This window comes from Callospermophilus lateralis, chromosome 7, assembly GCF_048772815.1.
Source record: "Callospermophilus lateralis isolate mCalLat2 chromosome 7, mCalLat2.hap1, whole genome shotgun sequence".
NCBI classification, from domain to species: Eukaryota; Metazoa; Chordata; class Mammalia; order Rodentia; family Sciuridae; genus Callospermophilus; species Callospermophilus lateralis.
This window is the reverse complement of record NC_135311.1, coordinates 111288824-111309493: the sequence shown is the minus strand read 5'-3', so window position 1 is coordinate 111309493 and position 20670 is coordinate 111288824. Positions and strand designations below refer to the sequence as shown.

Below are 20670 nucleotides of genomic sequence, written 5' to 3'. Positions count from 1 at the left end.
TCTACCACCTTCCAGGAGTTCATTCAGTTATTGGAATAATCTGCTGATGTGGTCAGAGCGGTCATGATACAATCACTTCCCGAAAACCCTACCTCTGGGGCTGGGGATGTGGCTCAAGCGGTAGGGCGCTCGCCTGACATGCGTGCGGCCCGGGTTCGATCTTCAGCACCACATACAAACAAAGATGTTGTGCCCACCGATAACTAAAAAATAAATATTAAAATTCTCTCTCTCTAAAAAAAACAACAACAAAAAAAACCCTACCTCTGAATGGTGCAGCATTAGAGTCCAAGCCCTCAACCTGTGAGCCTTTGGGTGATAATCCAGATCCAGACCATAACAGTAGCCAAAAACGAACATGATCTAAGGAGTTTGTTATATAAATAATGGTTCCACCACTGGATGGGTGAAGCAGAAGCAGAAGCACAGGGACCTGCAGAGGGTGTGGGCACCTGGACCAGCCATCATGGCTGCTCTCCCCTTTCTCTGTGGGAAAAGCAGTGGACACAACACCAGATTCAGCATTTGGTACTGAAATGAGGCTCTAACTCTGCCACAGCCACCTGTTATACTACTGTCAGAATTGGGTGGGACAGGCTAACATCTGACTCTCCATTCTTATCTGCAGTGCCAGTCATCTTCTAAGAAGTGAGATTGAACGCAATGAACATTGCCAGCCCACTGGGCAGAATGCCCAGTCACAGGGCCGGGAGTAACTGTCAGGGAGAGGTACAGGGCCTAAACAAGGGTACAGATGCCACCCTGGTCAAGAGGGTCTGGTCACCTCATTTCTTGACCTCTAGGATACTTATGTAAGCTCCAGGCCTTAAGGAGTCTACTTGCTTCAACCCCTTGTAGAAGTTGGCCATATGAATGTGAGTATTTCAGGCACAGAGAACACCATTGGCAAAGCATGTGATGTATTTAGTGAATTAAAAATAACAAGCTGGGCAAGGTGGCACATGCCTATAATCCCAGTGGCTCAGGAAGCAGAGGCAGGAGGATCACGAGTTCAAAGACAGCTTCAGCAACTTAGTGAGACCCTAATTAACTCAGACCCTGTCTCTAAATAAAATGCAAAAAAGTGTTGGAAATGTGTCTCAGTGTTTAAGTGCCCCTGGATTCACTCCCCAGTACCAAAAAATTAAAAATTTTGTTTATTATTTTGTTTATTTATTTTATTGTGGTGCTGGGAAGCAAGGGGGAGGAGATGATTTTAAAAGTCATTATTCTAATAATTCAGTATAATAGATGTGGCATGGGTAGTACTACCATTAGACCTGGGCGGGAGGCATCTGCCCCAACCGCACTCTGACCCTCCTCCATCACAGCCTTTGCTATAGAGAGAAGAGGCACATTCGAGGCCAAGAAGAAAATCCCCACCCCAGGCCCATGCACTGGTATAAGACCATTACCAGGTCCTAGAGACTCCCATATTCCTTTTTCTAATAGTATCAAGTCCAGTTCCATCTTCCTGAGGACAGAATCCAAATCCATGCTCACCCCTAAGTCCCAGGAGGGCTTTAACAGCTTTACAACTTTATTTATCACTTCCAAATTTTAGACATGTGACATGTCTAAGTTCATTTGTAATTTTGTCCCTGACCCCACAAATGTTAGGGGTGGACCTGCATAGACAGGGTGGCAGAGACTGAAATCAGACTGGAGGGTCTGGTAAACCACAGTCACATCAGGAAACTTGTACTTTATCTTGATGACAAATAATAGCAGAAGCTGAGAAGATCTGACTTCGAGCCAAACATGTATGCATGACTTTTTGTGTCATGACACAAAAACACTATAAGCAGGAACTCGGGGCTGGGATTGTAGCTCAGTGGTAGAGCGCATATGTGTGAGGCCCTGGGTTCGATCCTCAGCACCACAATAAAATAAATAAACAAAATAAAGCATTGTGTCCATCTACAACTAAAAAATATTCTTTTTAAAAAAAAAGCAGGAACTCATTATTATCTTTATTCTCTAGATGAGGATAATGAGACCTAAAAAGCTTAGAGAACCTATCCCTTGGCAGAGTGAGTAGTTTGGGTATCAGGGTTCAAACCCAAGACCTTCACTTTTAGCTGTCAACACAAGCTGTTTCAGAGGACAGCAGGAGCCGCTGAAGATTTTAAACCTGAAAGTATCAAGATCAGACTCAGGAAGGGAATGGATTGAAAATAGGCAAGGTGTAGCTGTTAGAGTGACTCTATGAGAGTTGGTGTCCTGTCCCCAGGCAGTAGCAGCAGGGAGCAAGAGGAGACACATCTGCCCTACTCTTGGCTGCAGAAAGGCAGCCCATGGAAATCTTAACCCCCAGACCTCTGCCTTCAGCGGGCAGGGAAACTGCATTCTCCTTCCTGGCAGGAAGGTGCTTTCTTCCCAGATCTCTTCCCCCTTGCTTCTGGCTGTTCTGACAAGAGCAGAACAGGTTGCATCAGCAGGAGCTCCACAGACAGGAGCTGGGCCCAGACTTGACTGTGGCAGGCACATTCCTGGAGGAGGAGGGATTCAGCAAGGAATGTAGCCCACAGCTGGCCTCAAGGAGAGGTACGGCATTGACTGGCCTGAGATGCCTTTCTGAATTGCGTCCCGTGAAGCAGAGAAATGTACTGTGAGAGGCCACAGCCAAATTTGAACCTTGCAGGTACAGGCTTAATGGCATAGGACTGTGTGCTGGTGGCAGACCTGGCAATGTCACCAGCAACAAGCAGGCCTCCAGCACCCAACATCTACCTGCAGAAGCCAGAGGAGAAATCTGGTTTCCCACTCAAGAACCAGGATGTGCACAGGTGTGGAGGAGTGCTGGCCTTTTTTGTGGTAGCTGACATTGCCAGCCACACCCTGCCCTTGAATCTCTTGGCTTCTGCAATACTCAGTCATAATAAGTAAGATTTATTAAGCTTTCACTGTATACCAGTCACTGTGCCAGATGCTGTAAAACACAGCATCTCATTTAATCCTCTCAGCTCTTTGGGAAGTAGGTTCTTGTCATCCCTGTTTTATGCAAGAGGAACTTGAGGCTTAAGGAGATGACATGATGTGCCCCAGGTCACAGAGATGTGGAATCGGGTGTGAGCCCCAGTTTTACACACTGAAGAGCCTGTGCAGTTGCCTGCAGAAAGCCATGTATCAGTGCTGGGGTACTTTTTGTTTGTTTGTTTGTTTGTTTGTTTGTTGTTTTGAGAAGATGAGTCATAGATTTTTTTGTTTTTAGGAGAGATGTATGAGGTTTGGTTGGTACCCAATATTTTTATGGCCAAGAGGAACAAATAAATGTACAAATCACATCTTGGTCTTACTATTCCTCCTTTCCCTGAGATTCCTGAGGAAGCTCTTCTACCTCAGGACCGTGACTGATGGGAAGGAAGAGAAGAAGCACTTAAGTGTGTCAGGTCCCTGTTCTCTAATGGGGGTCCCTGGGGCTCCAGCCCTAAGCACATGGCTCCTTCCTCCAGGATCCCAACACCATCCTCAGCCAGTGCTGACTTCCAGCCCCAGGGTGCTATGAACTACAAAGCATGGGCATGTAGCCGACAGGGGCAGAGAGAGGTCAGGCTTCCTGGAGACAAGCCTGGCCTCAGTTTACCCACTGTTGCAGAGAAGCAGTGAGTCAGAGGAGCTGTGTGTGTGTGTAAGAGACTTCTCACTTACTACCAGGAAATACAACACACTTGATATCCTCAAATCTAAGCAGTCAAATTAGTCATTTCTCCTCCTGGAAATATTAAAGGTGGGAAGAGAGGCTGTAGCTTGCCCTTCCCCACTGAAGCTTTTTTCAGATTCTTAAAGGGATTTGAGATAATAAGGTAATTTCTTACAGTTTTGCATAGTGATTAAATATGGGGCTTTAGCCCATGGGAAAGTCCAAGAGGACTGTGTCAGGGAGGGTGCCACGTCATGAAAAGAACTGGGTTCTAGAGTTGAATTCAGCTCAGATTCTTATCAGCTATGAATGTGTGTCCTGGCAAATCCCCTCCAGAAAATAGGTCACCAAGAAGCCCCTGACTCACTGTAGAGCTCTCATAAGGCAAAAGGAAGGTCTCATTTATCTTCAGTTTCAAACCCCAGACTTCCTGAAGTGGGAACAGTGGTGTGGCAGAAAGAACAGCCATTCTGGAGCCAGAACTCTCAGATTTGAATCTGGGCTCAGCTACTTGCAGGCTGTGTGACCTTGAACATGTTGCTTCATTTGTACCTGTGAAGCGGATGAAAGGTGAAGAGATTTCTGCTAAACCAGCCTCTAGTCTCACACCCCCAGTGTGCCCACTCCTAGGTCTCATGCCCTTCTGAATGACCCCTATGCTTTCTCCTTCCTCCTCTTTGGTGTGTGTTGTGGGTAGGGGATGGGGCAAGCACAGACAGGAGCTCCAGGTGGGAACTGTTGGGGCCTCCAGGGACAGGGATATGCTACACTTGACTCCGGCTGACACCTGTTGTTCCTGCCAGTACGGAGCTGTCCCACCCCTGGGGCGCCCAGAGTTCTACCTACAATCTTGTCATTTCTCCACCTCCCTATTCCTGCTGGGTCCTGCTATCCCTCGTTTTACCTCCCTTACACACCCTCTCCCAGAGACAGAAGGGACGTGGGAGCTACATGAACTGGCATCTGTTCATTCAGTCTGATGGACCGAGGCTGAGAAGTTTGCCCCACAGCCTCTCCTCTGAGCTGATCTGACTCATGGAGGACAGAGGAAACAAATGTGCCACAGAAGTGGGAGACAGGAGGAGGGAATGGCTGGAGCAGCTGTCCACTGAAGGGGCAGCCACAGAAGAGGCCAGCAGGGGCCGATGGCTGCTGTGACTACCCTATCTCATTTCACCACTCTCTGCTGCCCAGGTAGGCTGGATCCTGGGCTACAGAAATTAATCAGACTGGGAGCCCTGCCCTGTGGCGCAGGGTCGCGCACACCACTGATGTGTGCTCACCCTGAACTATATCACTTAATTCCCACAGCAGCTCACAAGGTAAACACTGATAGTGCCCCTGCTTACCCACAAGGAAACCATGTGTCACTTGCCTGGGATCCACACAGCAAGTGCCCAGAGCTGCAGCTGATCACCAGGACTGCAGGTCTATATTTTGTCACCTCTTGAAGGTTAGAGGTCAGTTCTACCATGTGATGCAGGGGGTCAGGAAAGAGTTGAGGGAGAGGATGGAAGAGGGTAGGGTGGGTCGTGTGGGAGAGGTGGGAAGGTGTAAGATGTAGGGAGCAGCAGAAGCCTTGGGGCAAGAATTAGCTAGGGATGGTTCAGAGAGGCTTAGACTGAAACCAGGGACTGACAGGGCTTCCTGTGGGCAGAAGTTATCTGATCCCATTTGTAATTAGAAAGATCACTTGGGCAGAGTGGAAGGAGTTCAGGAAGTAGTCCACTTGGGGACTCATTAGGTATGTGTTGAAAAGAGAATGGAATTCAACAGTTACTTATTGCGTGCCATTTATGTTCCCATCACTCTACTGGGGTATTTTTCTAGTCGGAAGACTGAGCAGTGATTACAACAGTGCAGATGGGAGAAAGATGAGACCTGAACCTGAGGTGGGAGCAGTGGCTTTGGGAACAGGGCAGGGAACAGTGAGATTCTAAGATGACAGAACTAGAGACCAGTAGACAGATGTGCCAGAGAGTTGGGGAGAATCTGAAGTTGGTTCCCAGGTTTCTGGTCTGGGAGGCAGATGGACAGTGGAGGAAAGGGGGATACAGGAGGAGGAATAGATTTGGGGACATGAGACAATTGAGATGTCCAACAACAGAAGACTGGTTATGTAAGTTGTGTACATCTGTGTAACAAAATAATTTTAATGTCTGTGACATTCCATGATATAGGTGTATCAACAAAACCTCTTAACTTTTGTTAAGAGTTTTTTCTTGATTTTTCACTTTTATAAATGACACTATAATAAACTGAGTTTTACAAAGGTCTTCACCATTCCCATCTTAGAAGGGCAATTTGGGGGTTATAAGGTATTGAACATCTTCAAAACCTTTGAAGCCTTTGATATGATACATGTTGCAGATTGCTTTTTATGGAAAGGCTGTGCCAAACTTTAGTCCTGTGGCAGCATAGGAGAGTTGGGCCTCAGTGTCCGACCACTCATGCTGTGAAAACTGTATAGATGCACATATATATGCATGCATAGACATTTAGTGGGTCAAAAATTATCCAGTTATTTTAATGTGCATTTCCTCATCACTACTGAGTTAATTTTTTTCATGTTTATTATCTTTTTTGTATCTTTTAATCCATTTTTGTGGGATCTTATTGAATTTTCATGAGTTTTTAAAATATAAATTTTTTATTATTTGTGACAAATCTTTTCCCACTTTTTGTCTTCCTCTTAATTTTTAACTTTGCTTGCTTATTTGTATGTTTGTTTTTGCAGTGCTGGGGATGGAACCCAGGGCTCAATCATGCTAGGCAAATGTTCTACCATTAAGCCACATCCCCAGACTGCTTATTATATTTTTGATGTACCAAAGCACATGAAATATATAAAGTTCAAATCTTTTCTTCTTTATTGCATTAATGTTTGGAAAGTTCAGTGCTAAAAAGTATACATCTGGTTTTCTTTGTTTTTTTCTAATTTTTATTTTGTTTATTTTTTTAACAGCCTTTTTTTTTAAAAAAAAACCTTTATTTTCTTTATTTATTTTAATGTGGTGCTGAGGATAGAACCCAGTGCCTCACATGTGGTAGGCAAGTGCTCTACCACTGAGCTAAAACCCCAGTCCACAACAGCCTTTTTTTGTTGTTGTAAATAGACACAATATCTTTATTTATTTTTATGTGGTCCTAAGGATCAAACCCAGTGCCTCATGCATGCAAGTTAAGCACTCTACCACTGAGCTACAACCCCCCTCTTTTGCTTTTTTTTTTTTAATATTTACTTCTTAGGTGGACACAATATCTTTATATTTATATGATATTGAGGATTGAACCCAGTACCTCATGTATACCAGGCGAGCACTCTACCAATGAGCCGCAACCCCAGCCCTTTTCTTTGCTTTTTTAACATTTAGTTATTTTGTGTATGATGTGAGAAAAGAGAAGGTAAATTAACCTTTTTCCCAAATGCAAATCTTTGCATATCACTTGTTCCACAGATGGTGGCACTTCCTTTATCAAAACCTATACATGGGCTGGGGTTGTGGCTCAGTGGTAACGCGCTTACCTAGCAGGCGTGAGGCCTGGGTTCGATTCTCAGTACTACATACAAATAAATAAAATAAAAAGGTTCATCAACAACTAAAAAATATTAAAAAGAAAACCTGTACATGTGTTGATGCTGTTCAGTAATCTGTGTTTTGATTCTTATACGTATGTTAGTGTTGTAACATGCACAAATCCTTAATATACCCTAATACCTCATTTATAAATGGTGAGAAGCATTATTTTTCCCTTCTAATTCTCTTGGATAGGTTTTTAGAATCCTTTGGGTAAATTTCCAAAACCCTTTTGAGATTGTTCTTAGAATTGTGTTCAGCCTGTGTCTGGGAGAAACTGGCCTCCATTGGTGGTGTTCAGCCTTCCCTCCAGGAATGCAGTTTGTCTCCCCTTCTTTCAAGTCAACCATTTATGTCTCAATAAAGGATGATAGTTTTCTTCCTATAATTCTCCCAGATTTCTGAGATTTAGCACTCAGTTTTTGATTTTTTTGTTATGATTGCAAATGAGGTCTCTTTTTGTTTTATACCTGGGGATTGTTTCCTCTTGGTGCATTAAATTATTCATTCTAAGTCTTGTTGATTTTTTTTTTTTTTTAAGGCAAGTAAACTGGCTGGTAATAAGTTACATTGGAGCCCACAGTATGCCCCTGGCTCTGGGGCTGGTTGTGTCTTCCTCCAGCAGTACTCACACACCCAGTTGTAAGGGTAGAAAAGGGAAGTTAGAGTGATGCCAAAGTCAGTGTTTCCCAATATGGGCAATAGAAGGACAAGGGACAGAGTACTGAGGGACCTCACAAAATGGGTTGAAGTGATTTACTTTGGGGTCTAGACCAAGAAAGGCTGTGGGAATCAGAGGTCTCCCTGTGTTTGGGTGAAAGGGAAAGGGTTAAAGAGAAGAGGTTGGGGGCTGGGGATATAGATCAGTTGGTAGAGTGCTTGCCTTGCATGAGCAAGGCCCTGGGTTCAATCCCTAGCACCACAAAAAAAAGGGGTGGGGGAGAGGTTGGGTTGGGGATGTGGTTCAGTGGTCGAGCACTTGCCTAGTATGTGTGAGCTCCTGGGTTCCATCCCAGCACTGCCAAAAAAAAAAAAAAAAAAACAGGTGGGAGGTTGTGGCCTTGAAATGGACACAGGTGTCAGGCTCAGAGGTGATGCCTTGCTGTTACGGGACCGTGGTCCATGAGGGAGGAATGAACTCTTGTTAATGAGGCTGAAGTCACCCAACTCTAGTCAGTGGCAGAACTGGGGTTTACGCACTGTTCTGCTGTTCTATGCCAGCTCACGCTCTGTCTTTATTTTTCAGGTTCACTTTAGCACAGGTGACTGAGGGAGCCAGGAGAGAGCAGAAGGGAAGGAGGCAAGCTCAGCAGAGCAGATAGGAGAGAGAGGGCAGGCTCCGGAGGGCCCCTCAGGTGCTCCCTCAGGCAGGCGGGACAGCTGGACCACAGCTCTTCCTATTGGCCCAAGGACCCCCTCAGGCCAGAGCATTGTCCTCTGAGAGTGTCCTGTACCCCATGCCCTGCCCCACAGCTCACTTCCTGTCCTTCATTACACACCCAGGCCCCACCACATGCTCACCCTTCCCCCTCACTTACCCATGTTTCTGTCACACATCTCATGTCCCTGCCACATGCCAAGGCCTTCCTAAATCAGCTGGTTTATACCGCAGGCCCCAAGTTGCCCTTCTACACCTCACTCCCATCTCATTTCTCATTTATCTACACACTTGGGTCCCTGCCACTCACCCAGACCCATCATTACCTGTACACCTAGCTCATGACCCCTTGCACTATGTCCACAGAGTGCATCGGATGGCTTCTGGAAATCGGTGGCCACTCGAGTGCCCAAGGAGCCGCCTGAGATCCGCATCCTCAACCCGTATTTCATCCAAGAGGCTGCCTTCACCCTCATCGGACTGCCCTTCAACAACGGCCTGATGGGCAGGGGGGTGAGGCTCCTGGGCCCCTGAGAGAAGGAGGGAGAACTGGGCCAGAGGGTCCTTGGGAAGAAAGGAGTGGATGATAGGGTGGGTGGCAGTGGCCCTGGGAGGTAGTCTTCAGGGAAGAGGGCTCTTTTGGCAGTGGAGCGCAGTTAGCTCCATAGAGCCTGTCTGTGGTCTTAGCCCCAAGGTTGAGCTCCATATGCCTCCTCTCCCATTCTCCAGAACATCCCAACCCTTGGCAGTGTGGCAGTGACCATGGCGCTACATGGCTGTGATGAGGTGGCAGTTGCAGGCTTTGGCTACGACATGAGCACACCCAACGCACCCCTGCACTACTATGAGACCGTGCGCATGGCAGCCATCAAAGAGGTTCGGGGCTGGGTGCGGGATAGAGCCGAGGGAGGGGGGCTTTCAGCACAGAGGACAGACTCTGATGCATGTAAATGAGTGGTAAAGTGACAAGCCAGCTGCCCAGAGCTCCCCAGGAAAGCCTGCCTTCCCTCAGTTAAGCAGAAGCACCAAGGTCCACTTCATGTAGGCCTCTGACCACCAACATCCTACTTGCTCCTCTCCCCTGAACCCAACCCCTTCCTCAGGCTTTTCCTTGAACTCTTTCCCTCCATGGGGCCCTCCCTCCCCTTGTCTTCTACCTTGCCGTTCCTTGCTGCACCCCCACCCATAGTACATTAGTTGGCACCAGGTCACATGGGCCTCCTCTGTGATCTCTGTCTTTTCCCAGAGGGCTCACTTGCCCCTTGTACAACCCACAAATAAACATTGCCCCTCAGTCTCAGGAAGAGCACCTGTACCTCTTCTACCTTTCCCTGTGACCAAGCATGGACACCCTTTAACACCCAGAATTTCCCCCAAGAAATCCACATGTACAGGTAGGTTCCAGCTCTCCTAGACTCTTGGCCTCTCCTGGCATCACAGTGAGGATCCCATGTGGAAAATCTGAACCCTTTCTCCACCTTAGCTTCTACAACCTGCCTTCCACTGACCCCAGCCTGAACCTGGAAATCTCAGGCCAGTGCCCTGAGCAGCTTCTCTGCCCTTACATTTAGTTGATGGAGGGTGGTTGGAAGAAATCTCTTATCTGTGCAGATTCATATCTCCATGACTCTGCCAACTCTCTTTCCTGCCCATCAGTGTCTTTACCTGCCCCTCTCCAACCCCCCAACACTGTGCTGGCACTCCACTCCACAGGTTCCTACAACCCTCCCTCCGGGGAGAAAGCCAGAGCTCCCACTGGAGCATCCCCGTTGCACTCCTCACTCCCATTCAGCCCTTTGCCCCCACCTAACACACATCTCCTGAAGGTGACCTATGTCAAGACTGCCAAATCATGATCTCTCAGGAACACTTTCCCCCATCCCAGCAGTACTAAATATTGAACCCAGGGGCACTCTGCCACTGAGCTACACCCCAGCACTTATTTTATTTTGAGAAAGGGTCTCACTAAGTTGCATTGACTGGCCTGAACTTGACAATCCTCCTGCCTCAGCCTTCCACATAGCTGGGATTACAGGCATGTACCACCACAAACAGCACAAAAACACTTATGATGATGATGATGTGTTGACCACTCCTTCCTGCTTAGGCTTCTGAGTCAGTAATTTTTAGTGTTCTTCCTATTTCATAACCCTTCTCTTATTCTCTTTCTCGCATCATAGGTTTGGTCTACCCAGCAAGAATCAACTTTAGCTAAGGCTCCATCTCAGACAATCTTCTCACTGTACATGTTGTCCAGATTTACATCCCCATCCATGGCTTCAGTTACCATCTGTTTTGTATTAGGTTTCTGGTTCTGTCTTGTCTATTCAGGCTGCTATTTCAGAATACCTTAGTCTATGTACCTTTTAGAAAGCAGAAATTTATTTCTTATAGTCCTGGAGGCTGGAGGTTCAAGATCGGGGTGCTGGCAGATTCGGTGTCTGGTGAGGACCCACTTCCCGACACAGATGACTGTCATCTCATTGTGCTCATGCATGGTGGAAAGTGTAGGAGTCCCCCTGAGTCTCTTATAAGGATACCATTCCTGTGGGAAGTGGCCTCTGGAAGTACCAATTAGGAGAGGATACTAGCTGCAGTGAGAACAGCACCAAAGGTAGTGAGGTAGTGAATGGCGGGTAGAGACTGCAGGAGTTGCACGTGGTAAGTGCTGTCAGGATGTAGAAGAGACAGGGTGGGAAGAGACTGAGCAGTAGCTGCAGGGTGAAGCAGTTCCTGTTGGAATCCTCAGCAAAGAATCTAGGCTGAAAAAAGACTGTGAGCAGTAAGAACAACTGCTTGCTTAGATATAAGGAGGGCAGAGCAGTGATTGCCCAGAGAGAGGGACAGCAAGGAAGCAGCACAGGTAGTTAGAATAGCCACCTAGACACCAGTGGCTCGGTAAGAGGAGCCAAAGACAAAGGTAGAGGGCTGGAGCCGTAGACTCAGTGATAGAGTGCTTGCCTGATACACACGAGGCCCTGGATCTCCAGCACCACAAAAAATAAAATGTTCCTCAGAATTTTTTTTTTAAAGGTAGGAAAAGCAGCTAGCTGCAGGAGACCCTACTGAGAAGGTGGGTTGTGCAGTAGTTGAGCATCTGTGTCCAGAATCCTTCCACGGCAGTGCAGAACTCCAGGGGCTTCCTAACTTCTCTACAAAGAAGAGGGAGTTAGCAAAAGAGCACCAGAGAGAAGGGCATCACCTGGTCTGAGAGCTACACCCAGGGCAGACTTTTGTGTTCACTTTTTCATTATGAAAAGAAATCGTCTAGAGAATGAAGTTAATCAAATCATGTGCATGTACAAATATGACATAATGAATCCCACCATTATGTATAGTTATAATCCATGGATAAAAATAAAATATTGGAAATGACTACTATATAAAAAAAAGAAAATTGTCAAACATAAACATAGAGAATAATATACTTAGCTCCCATGTACCAGTTACCCACGCATGGCCATTGTTTCATCTGTCCTTCCTTTCGTGCTCCCAACCCCAATGATGACTTGGACAGATCTCAGCAGATCTTTCTGGCCATAAATACTTCATTGGGTTACCCTGAAAGAGTAATTATTTTTAATTGTTATTATGTCTAAAATAGTTGACAATAATTTCTTAGTGTCATCAAATATTCAGTCCTCTGGTGACCTGTTACCCCTCAGTGACTCCTTGTGGGTGCTCTTGGTTATTTATCCCCAGGAGATGGAGGTGGAATAAGTAGTTTTGTAAGTTTCTACATGTGCTTGAATCCTGACCCTGCCATTCTTCTGAACCTGTTTTCTTGCCTATAAAATTTAAATTCCATTCAACCAATGTGTTTATTGAGCACTTATTCTGTGCCTAGCACTCCCTGCCCTCAAGTAGAAAGAAGTTCAGAGCCAAGGAATATAGGGAATTCTGCTGATAACTGCCCAAGTTTCAGATTTAGAAGATTTAGAAGGTTGGAGATGGTTGACTGGACCAGAATAAGGGCTGACAGAGCCCTAAATTCTTAGCATCAGTAAATACTATCTGTGAGTATAGGTGTGGTGAAGCTCAGTGTTGACAAAAGCTACAGTTGGGTAAAAGCCAGGATTGACATTCATTCCTTCATTTATTCAACCAGTTTTTTCATTCTTAGAGGGACTTGGTCATTCAAGCTTCCTGGTAAGAGTCCTGAGGATGGGGAAGAGCCCTATCCAGGAAACCCTGAAAGGCTGCATCTTCCTTGTCATTTCCACATTAATAACAACAACAAAAAAAAAATAGCCTCTTCTAGTGAGACACCATGATGCACACAGAGCGACTTGGAAAGCTGAGGCAGGAGGATCACAAGTTCAAGACCAACCTCAGCACCTTAGCAAGGCCCTAAGCTACTTGGTGAGACCCTGTCTCAAAGTAAAAAATAAAAGTGGCTCAATGGTCAAGCACCTGTAGGTTCAATCTCCAGTACTAAAAACAATGTCTGGGGGATGTGGCTCAGAGTTGATGTTCCTAGGTTCAGTCCCTCATACTGCAAAAATATAATTAGATAGATATAGAGCTACATATTAAAAAAATTTATTAATACTAGTCAATTGTTCTTATCATAAAGTATGAGGGGCTAGAGTTGTGGCTCAGTGGTAGAGTGCTTGCCTAGCATTTGTAAGGCACTGGGTTCAATCCTCAGCACCACATAAGAATAAATAAATAAATAAAGGTATTGTGTCTGCCTACAACTAAAAACTATTTTTTAAAGTATGAGGTGATAGGTGTATTAATTAGCTTGATTTAATCATTGTACAGTGTATATGTATAGCAGAACATCACATTTTACCCCATAAATAAATATATATGTAATTATTATTTATCAATTAAATTTTTTGTTTTTTAAAGTTAGGCTCTGCTCCTCAGGCTCCCTGGCTCCTGTGATCAGGGAGGCAGGATTTCATCAGCATCCCCAGGCCTGGAGAGTGAATTCCATCAGGCCAGAGTGACTCCACCCCCTTGTTCTTGGACTTCAGTGACTCACCTGCCTGCCCTCAGGGTGTCTAGAACCTAGGTGCTTCCAGACTAGCTGGGTGGGATGGAGTCTGAGGAAACAGGTCCTTCCTTCAGAACTGAGGAGGAGATGGGAAGCTAACACCACCCAGACTTGGGAGAAGTCAAGGGCGGGTTCTGAAGGAATGAAGAAGGTGGGATGCGAAGGTTGTTCTGAGTCTTGGGAAGAGGGACGAGTTAAGGCACACTGCAGCAGAGTCGTCATGGTCTTGTAGGCACCGTGGACGATAAGTCTCGCCTTAGATTTCTAGTCACAGAGCTTCAGAGGGTAGGGACCGTAGAGAGCAGCCCCTTGAGCAGCCTATTTCATCACTTCTCCATCTCTTTTCTTCTAGTCTTGGACACACAACATCCAGAGGGAGAAGGAGTTCCTGAAGAAATTGGTGAAAGCGCATGTCATCACTGACCTAAGCAGTGGCATCTGAGTAGGCCCAGCACTCGGCCACGTAGGCCTAGGTGCTATCAGAGCAAGTAGCAGCCACCTGTGCAGGAGTCCTCAGACCCAGAGAAGGACAGTGCCAAGAGGCCCCAGGGGCAGTGAGGCCTTGGTGAAGTAGCCAGAGCTGTGCCTGTTCGGAAGCCAGCCTCAGAGACCAGCACTCAGCCTCTCTCAGCCTGGGTCCGTGAAGCCAGAGGGCCAGGAGGCCACTGGCTGTGCCCAGCAGGCCCAGCATGCAGGAGGTGGGACATTAGGCAGCATGGCTGCTGCCAGAATTGTTTCTCCAATCAGTGTTTGGTGTATTATCATTTTGTGAATTTGGGCAGGGGGGAGGGGGGGATAATTTATTTTTAAATAAGGTTGGAGATTAAGTTTGGTCCACTTGCTGTGCAGGAAGAGGCCCACTAGAGGGCCCATCAAGCAGTGGTACCAGTTAGCTCCCTGGAGGGTGGGAATGCGGTGACCAGTCTGTGCTGCACTCCAGGACCATAGGGAGGTGGGCAGCATCTCATGCCAGTCCCCTCCAGCTCACCACACTGTTTGGCCTTTCTTGGGGAGAAGATGGGGTATTCCCACTCACCAGCCCCCAGCTGTCCTGCAGGGAAACCCTGGAGCCATCCCTTCGGAGCCAACAGGACAGCCCTGGGCTAAAGCCGAGAGAACTCGAAAGCTCAGGAGGCCCAGCCCAGCTTAATGGGAATGGCTGTCCTCCCCAGCCACACCTGATCCACAGGACACCACTCTGGCCTGCACTGACCCACTTGGCAGGTGTTCTGGGTTTCCACAATGAGACTGCTAAGTCCTTGGGTTCTGCCTTTAGCCTGGACCAGAGGGAAGTGAGGCCCAAGGACTTTACCTAGGCCGCGACAGCCATCCTAGGCAGCCCTCATGGAAGCAATAAAGATCTTCCCTGAACCTGGCCTCCTTTTTTGCTTTTTCCAACTTTCCTGAAAGAAACAGGAACCCAAGGCTCCAGCCACTCTGCTAAATCCAAGGGTCTTCTCTCCAGCCCACAGAGCATCAGATCTCTTCACTTCTCATGTCCTGTGCAGGACCTAGGTGGCTATCTAGGAACCTCTGGGGTCTTACCATATGAGAGAAAGATCAGTGGTAGCCCCTGGCCTGGAGAGGCCTACAGAATATCGCTTGACACCCTGGCTTGGCTCTTTCTTGGCTCTGGAAAGAATATGTCTTGACCCCAAAGTTAGCACTCAGGCATGATCTCCATCCAGCCCCCTTCTCACACAGAACAGGGGACACACAGCCCAGTTCTAAACATCCCTTGGGGAACTTCAGAAAGAATACCCTCCACCTCGAATATAGAGCCCTCAAATCAGATCCATCTCTCCCCAGCAGGCCTGGGAAGGACAAACATACCCACCCTAGAGGCCATGTGGAAGGAGCTTCCTTCACCTCTCCTGCCTACTCCAAGAGTCCAGGGAGCCCCAGGCCCTCCCACTGTGACCCCCTGAGGACAGAGTCTTGGCCACCCCAAGAAATATGACTTCCCACATGCCCTCCTTACTGCAGAAGTCTGTTCCCAGACATATCCCTCCTCAACTGAGGGGAAGCGAGGCCCTGACTGAGGGACAGTCAAACCCAGAAATGCCCTTCGTACTCTGCTGAAAACAGGGCTTCTGTGATGCCCAACTCCAATGCACAGTTCTAGCTTGGATGGCACCCACTCAAAACTGAGTTGTACAGGGACTAAGCTGCTTGCCCCAAAGTAGTGGTCCTGGCTGAAAAAGCCCCAGAAAAGCTGCCCCTGGCCAACAAGTTATGGGAGGCAACAGATCAAACTGCTCACCACTTGGCCTCCTTTCTACAGCTTCATGGGAATGGCTGTCCTCCCCAGCCACTTCCAACAGTGCCCAGCAGCAGACTTTCTCGGCAGTCTGTTGTCCCCAGCACCACACAAGACTCCCTCACAAAAGCTGTGGTTCTGAGCCCTGGATATGCATCGAATCACCTGTGCAGATCTGGAAAACTGCACCTGCCCACCCTGAGACCTGGTGACTGTCAGATCAGGGTGGGGCCCGGATGTGGTAGTTCTTAAAGATCCCCACTGATTCTGATGCATAACTGGATGCAGCTGGTTCATACACGTTCCCTGAGCACTCATCCGCACCCACAGCTTCCAGCTGTATATCAGTTGGTCAACAATTTTCATATTGTCCTTGCCAACCAAGCTCTCCTCACTTTGCTCTAGGCAACAAATTCTGCTGCTTTCTGAACATTTTACACTAGGAAACATCCACAGGCCTTTCCAACTCAACATGTACAACACTGAACTCATGAGCTCCTGCCCCTAACCAGCCCATTTCCCAGGGAGCCTCATTTCCCACAGTGTATGCTCTCCACTAAGTCACCCAGACCAAAGCTAAAGGCACACCTCTGTCCTTCCTAACTGTTCACCCCATCCAATCAAGTACCAACTGAATTTTCATGGAGGTGTGTGGAGGACTGTGACCAGGCAGCCCTAGACTCCCCGCTCAGGCCTCATCCTCTGCCCAGCAGTCTCCTGACTATCTCACCTCTCCTCCATTTTCCCTGTCTCCAGACTATCCACTACAACTCTAGAGACATGCATCAAAATGCATCTCTGACCACACCATTCTGCTCAGAACCCTTTGATGGTCTCCAGCATCTTGGGGCTAAAAGGCCAGATTCCTTAGTATTACCTTTCCAGCCATGTTACTTAATGGAATCCCCAGCCCACCTACCAAACTGCCATAATTAGGCATCTGAAATGCCACCCTCCAGCTCCTACTTCAAGCTCCAGCCCACATGCTCCTCTTCTGTGACCTTCCCCTTAAGCCCTCCTTCCCACTTCCACTGTCTCTGACAAGTGACTTCGATGTTACACGAGCTGCTCCCCTAAGCCCCAGGTAACTGAGGAGGTGAGCCGTGGGTGTAGTCGACTCAGACCTTGGAAGTTCAGCGCGGAGCCTTGTCATCTGAGGCTGTCGACCCTCAGAGACAAGAGAGAAACTATCTGAGGGTCCCAGGCGCGGCAGGACAACCTGCCGGGACCCCCACGTCTACACACTCAAAGGCCGCGGCAGGGACCAGCCTGTCGCTCCCTCCCCGCCCTAGCTCGCTCTCTCCCGCCCTCGGCCAGTCCTCCCAGCTCCCTACTTCTCGAGTCTACAAACTCTGAACTCGCAGTTTCCGCGCCTCCCCGGTGCCCGCGTTCTCTATTCTGCATCCGAGGGTCCTCTCCCAGCGTCTACCCCCCATCTCGGGGGACCCAGGGGAGCCAGTGGGGACCGGATCCGGCGGGTGGAGCGGCCAGGTGAGCCCTGAAAGGTGGGGCGGGGCGGGGGCGCTCTGGGCCCCACCCCGGGATCCGGTGACGCTGGGGCTGGAATTTGACACCGGACGGCGGCGGGCAGGAGGCTGCTGAGGGATGGAGTTGGGCTCGGCCCCCAGACACGGCCCGCGGGCTCCGCCAGCAGCAAGTCCCTCGGGTCCCAGCCCTGGCTGTGACTGGGGTTGGGAACCCGGCACCCGAGGTAAGCCAAACCGCTTGCCCGTACCCTGGTCCCAGTCCTGGATGGACGCTCCAGGGGCTGGGGGCAGAGGCAAGGCAGCCTTCACTTTTCTGGCATCCTCCCTCTCCTGGGCCCTCAGAGCAGCCCTCTGCTTCTCCCAGCCCCTCCAGTCCCTCTTGTCCCTTGTTAGACTGCGCTAGTCCTGCTGTAATGTGAGGCTCCCGCTGCCGCTACAGGGCACAGACTGGCTGCCAAGGCCGCACTTTTGGCTAAAAGAAGTGCTGCCAGGTGCACAGCTCTGGGTATGAGCCATTTGAGCTGCGGGGGCAAGTCCAGCACTGGACCCAAGAAAGGTGCCTAGAAGAAAACGGTGCAGGACGCCCACCCATGGTGAGTAGTGGGATGATGGAAGCGGGTGGCAAGGGCTCAGGATCAAGTGACCCAGGAGAGAGAGAGGGGACTTGAGCTGCCATCAAGCAAGGGTCCTGCTCCTGGGCTCCCCCTAGTGCAGAGGCCCCTAAGCTTTTTGCTCCATGGTGATAACAGTCAGTGGCCTGGTCTTGAGGACTCTGAATTCAGTTAGCCAATAAGCCAACGCCTGGCCCTGTAGGAAGGCCTGAGGAGACCTGTTCCACAGATGTGTAGGCATTCTGAGTCCTAGGGGGAGGTGACAGCCCGATCCAAGAGGAGGCTGGCTAATGAGGGCCCATGAAAGTTCTGGGTTCCCAGAGAGGCATTTGAGAGTGCTAGTCAGTGGGGGCTTAGGAAGGCTAGCTGGGACCAGGAAGGATGGCTCATGGGGGAAACTTCTAGGAGCAAGGCCAGGCTACCAGATCCACAAGAGGGGACAGACATGGGCAAGCTCTCAGGGTGGCTCAGGTCTGAGATCAGGCTGCTATGAAGGCCAGCCTAGCCTGGTCCTCCTGGGAGTGATTCAGACCTAAGTGCAGAAAGAATATATAAAAGCCCACCTCCCCTTCAAGTCTGCAGACTTGGCAGACTCTGCCCCCTGGTGGCCATAGGAAGCCATGGCCCAAGCCCTGTGTTTTCAGAGGGCCCATCCAGCCTCCACCTTCTGCTGGTAAGGGACGGACATCTGTGGACAGAAAAGAAAACGCATGTCTCTGGGTCCAGAACACATATTACAGAGGAACAAGGTGCAGTGGTGCTGGTCCTGGTGGGCAGCACAGGCCTCACTGGGCCTCACTGTCATCATATAACTCTTGAGTGAGTGACCAGCAGTCACTCTAATTCTTCTCCAGGTCTCAGATTCCTCCCCTGTGGCATGGGTGAAAGCTGTCTGTGGGACCAGGGATGGCCAGCTACTGCTATCTTCTCCAGTCAGTCTTGGCAGCTCCAGCCCCACAACACAGAACAGGAAAGTTGGGAAAACAGGACCCCTCTCCCCACGGTTGTCTGGGTCTACCCTTATGACCTTAGGTAATCTCTGAGTTTCTGTGAGCCTTGTTTGCTCATCTGGAAAAAGGGAATTAAATCATTTATTTACCTCATGGAGTTGTGAAAGAGGAAATAGTTGCAAAGCACCTAACACATAGTAAGGTTCTCAATGCAGCTACTTTTCCTGGATTGAGTCCAGCTACCCAAGTCCCCTGTAGCTTGGAGAAACTCAGGTGGAAGGATGACCTCCTTCAAAGATAACTCATCTCTCATTATGCAAGCTGCCTCACAAAAAGGGTGGGGGAACAGGTCATCAAAGGCTGATGGGAGCTCCTGGTGTTGATAGAGATGGAACTTGGACTTGGAGGCCCTACTGCACTGCCCCACTACTCCTGGCCTAAGTGGCAGGTGAGTGTCCCACAGGCACTCTCAGCTGGTTTTGAGGAAGGGTGGCTTGACTGGGGAGGAAGAGCAGGGTTTGGCGAGGGCTGAGACCAGATTTAGGAGGGAAAATGGTCAGGCAGGGAGGAACCAGGCATGTGAGTTAAGGAACAGGACTTCTCTGGATGCTCAATGCACTCAGGCGATTCCTCCCAAAAGCTTGGAACCCATTAGGTCTTGAGCCTAAGCCCTTCCAGACTTCCCGCCAACAACTAGGAACCCAGCCCCCTCTCCGATCTCAGCCTAAGGCAGCCCCTCCTTGGGCTTGCCCCACCGCAGCCCACCAGGGCGCCCTCTTCCTTCCTGAGGCTCCATTTCCACCTCTGCGCAGCCCGCCCTCTGGCCGACCTTGACCGCTCTGGTCTTGCTGAGTAGCGTCACGGAGGCCTCCCTGGACCCCAAGCCCCACAGTTCGACCACCCGCGAAGACCCCGCGCCAGTCCTGGCGCCGCCCACCCGCCACCTCCCGGGTAGGTGAGAGCGTAAAGGGGCGGGGCAGGGGCGAGGCTGGCCCGGGAGTGTGTGACTTTATCTCCTTCCAGGGCAACTCACGGCCCGTTTGTGCGGCGGAAGAGCCCGGCGGACACAGCCACAGCCTCCCCAACCGGTACCCCCGCCGCCCGCGCCCCCACCCGCGCCCGTGTCCCCGCCTGCTGCGCCCCGCGGTGTCCGCGCGGCGCGTGCTGGGATCCGGGGCAGCCGCACGGGGACCACGGGCACGCGGAGCTGCCGCCTGCGTTCGCAGCTGGTGCCGGTTCATGCTCTCGGTCTGGGCCACAGATCTGATGAACTGGTGCGTTTCCGTTTCTGCAGCGGCTCCTGTCGCCGCGCTCGCACCCCCCATGACCTTAGCCTGGCCAGCCTGCTGGACACTGGGGCCCTGAAGCCGCCCCCCGGCTCCCGGCCAGTTAGCCAGCCCTGCTGCCGGCCTACTCGCTATGAGGCAGTCTCGTTCATGGACGTCAACAGCACCTGGAGGACCGTGGACCACCTCTCAGCCACTGCCTGTGGCTGCCTAGGCTGAGGAATCTCTCCAAGGCTTTGCACATCCTTACTCGCGCATCTTGATGCCTCAGACCTCCCCGCTGGGCCCCAGTAGCCAGGGCCTCAGCCAGAGATGGAGACCTCAGAGCTGAGTTGCCAAGCCCCATCAGAGATAACAAACATTGGCTCTGGAGAGATGGAGGGAATATTCACCAGCAGCCTCAAGGGGTTTATATGATTACCAGAGACTTCAGCCATGGAGACATTAGGAACCACTTCTCACACACTGGCAC

At 49.6% G+C, this 20670-nt stretch overlaps 2 protein-coding genes across 6 annotated transcripts in view; both read left to right on the top strand.

Annotated features, from left to right (window-relative positions):
• St3gal3 (ST3 beta-galactoside alpha-2,3-sialyltransferase 3) overlaps positions 1-14964 on the top strand; it is a 194013-nt gene extending 179049 nt beyond the window's left edge. For all 4 annotated transcript variants that reach the window (XM_076860600.1, XM_076860599.1, XM_076860598.1 and 1 more), the window contains 3 exons: positions 8966-9112; positions 9329-9475; positions 13957-14964. In XM_076860600.1, the coding sequence (XP_076716715.1) occupies positions 8966-9112; positions 9329-9475; positions 13957-14046 (384 nt within the window). In that variant the 3' untranslated portion in view covers positions 14047-14964. The remainder of the gene's footprint in view (positions 1-8965; positions 9113-9328; positions 9476-13956) is intronic.
• A 4336-nt stretch (positions 14965-19300) lies between these two features.
• Positions 19301-20417, top strand: Artn (artemin). 2 transcript variants are annotated; one of them, XM_076862906.2, is made up of 3 exons: positions 19301-19360; positions 19725-19863; positions 19936-20417. In XM_076862906.2, exons 1-3 carry the CDS (start codon positions 19301-19303, stop codon positions 20415-20417), a joined length of 681 nt encoding a protein of 226 aa, XP_076719021.1. The 2 variants fall into 2 exon arrangements, with proteins under 2 accessions (XP_076719021.1, XP_076719020.1); XM_076862905.2 differs by having other exon boundaries at positions 19301-19364; positions 19702-19863.
• Positions 20418-20670: the final 253 nt, after the last annotated feature.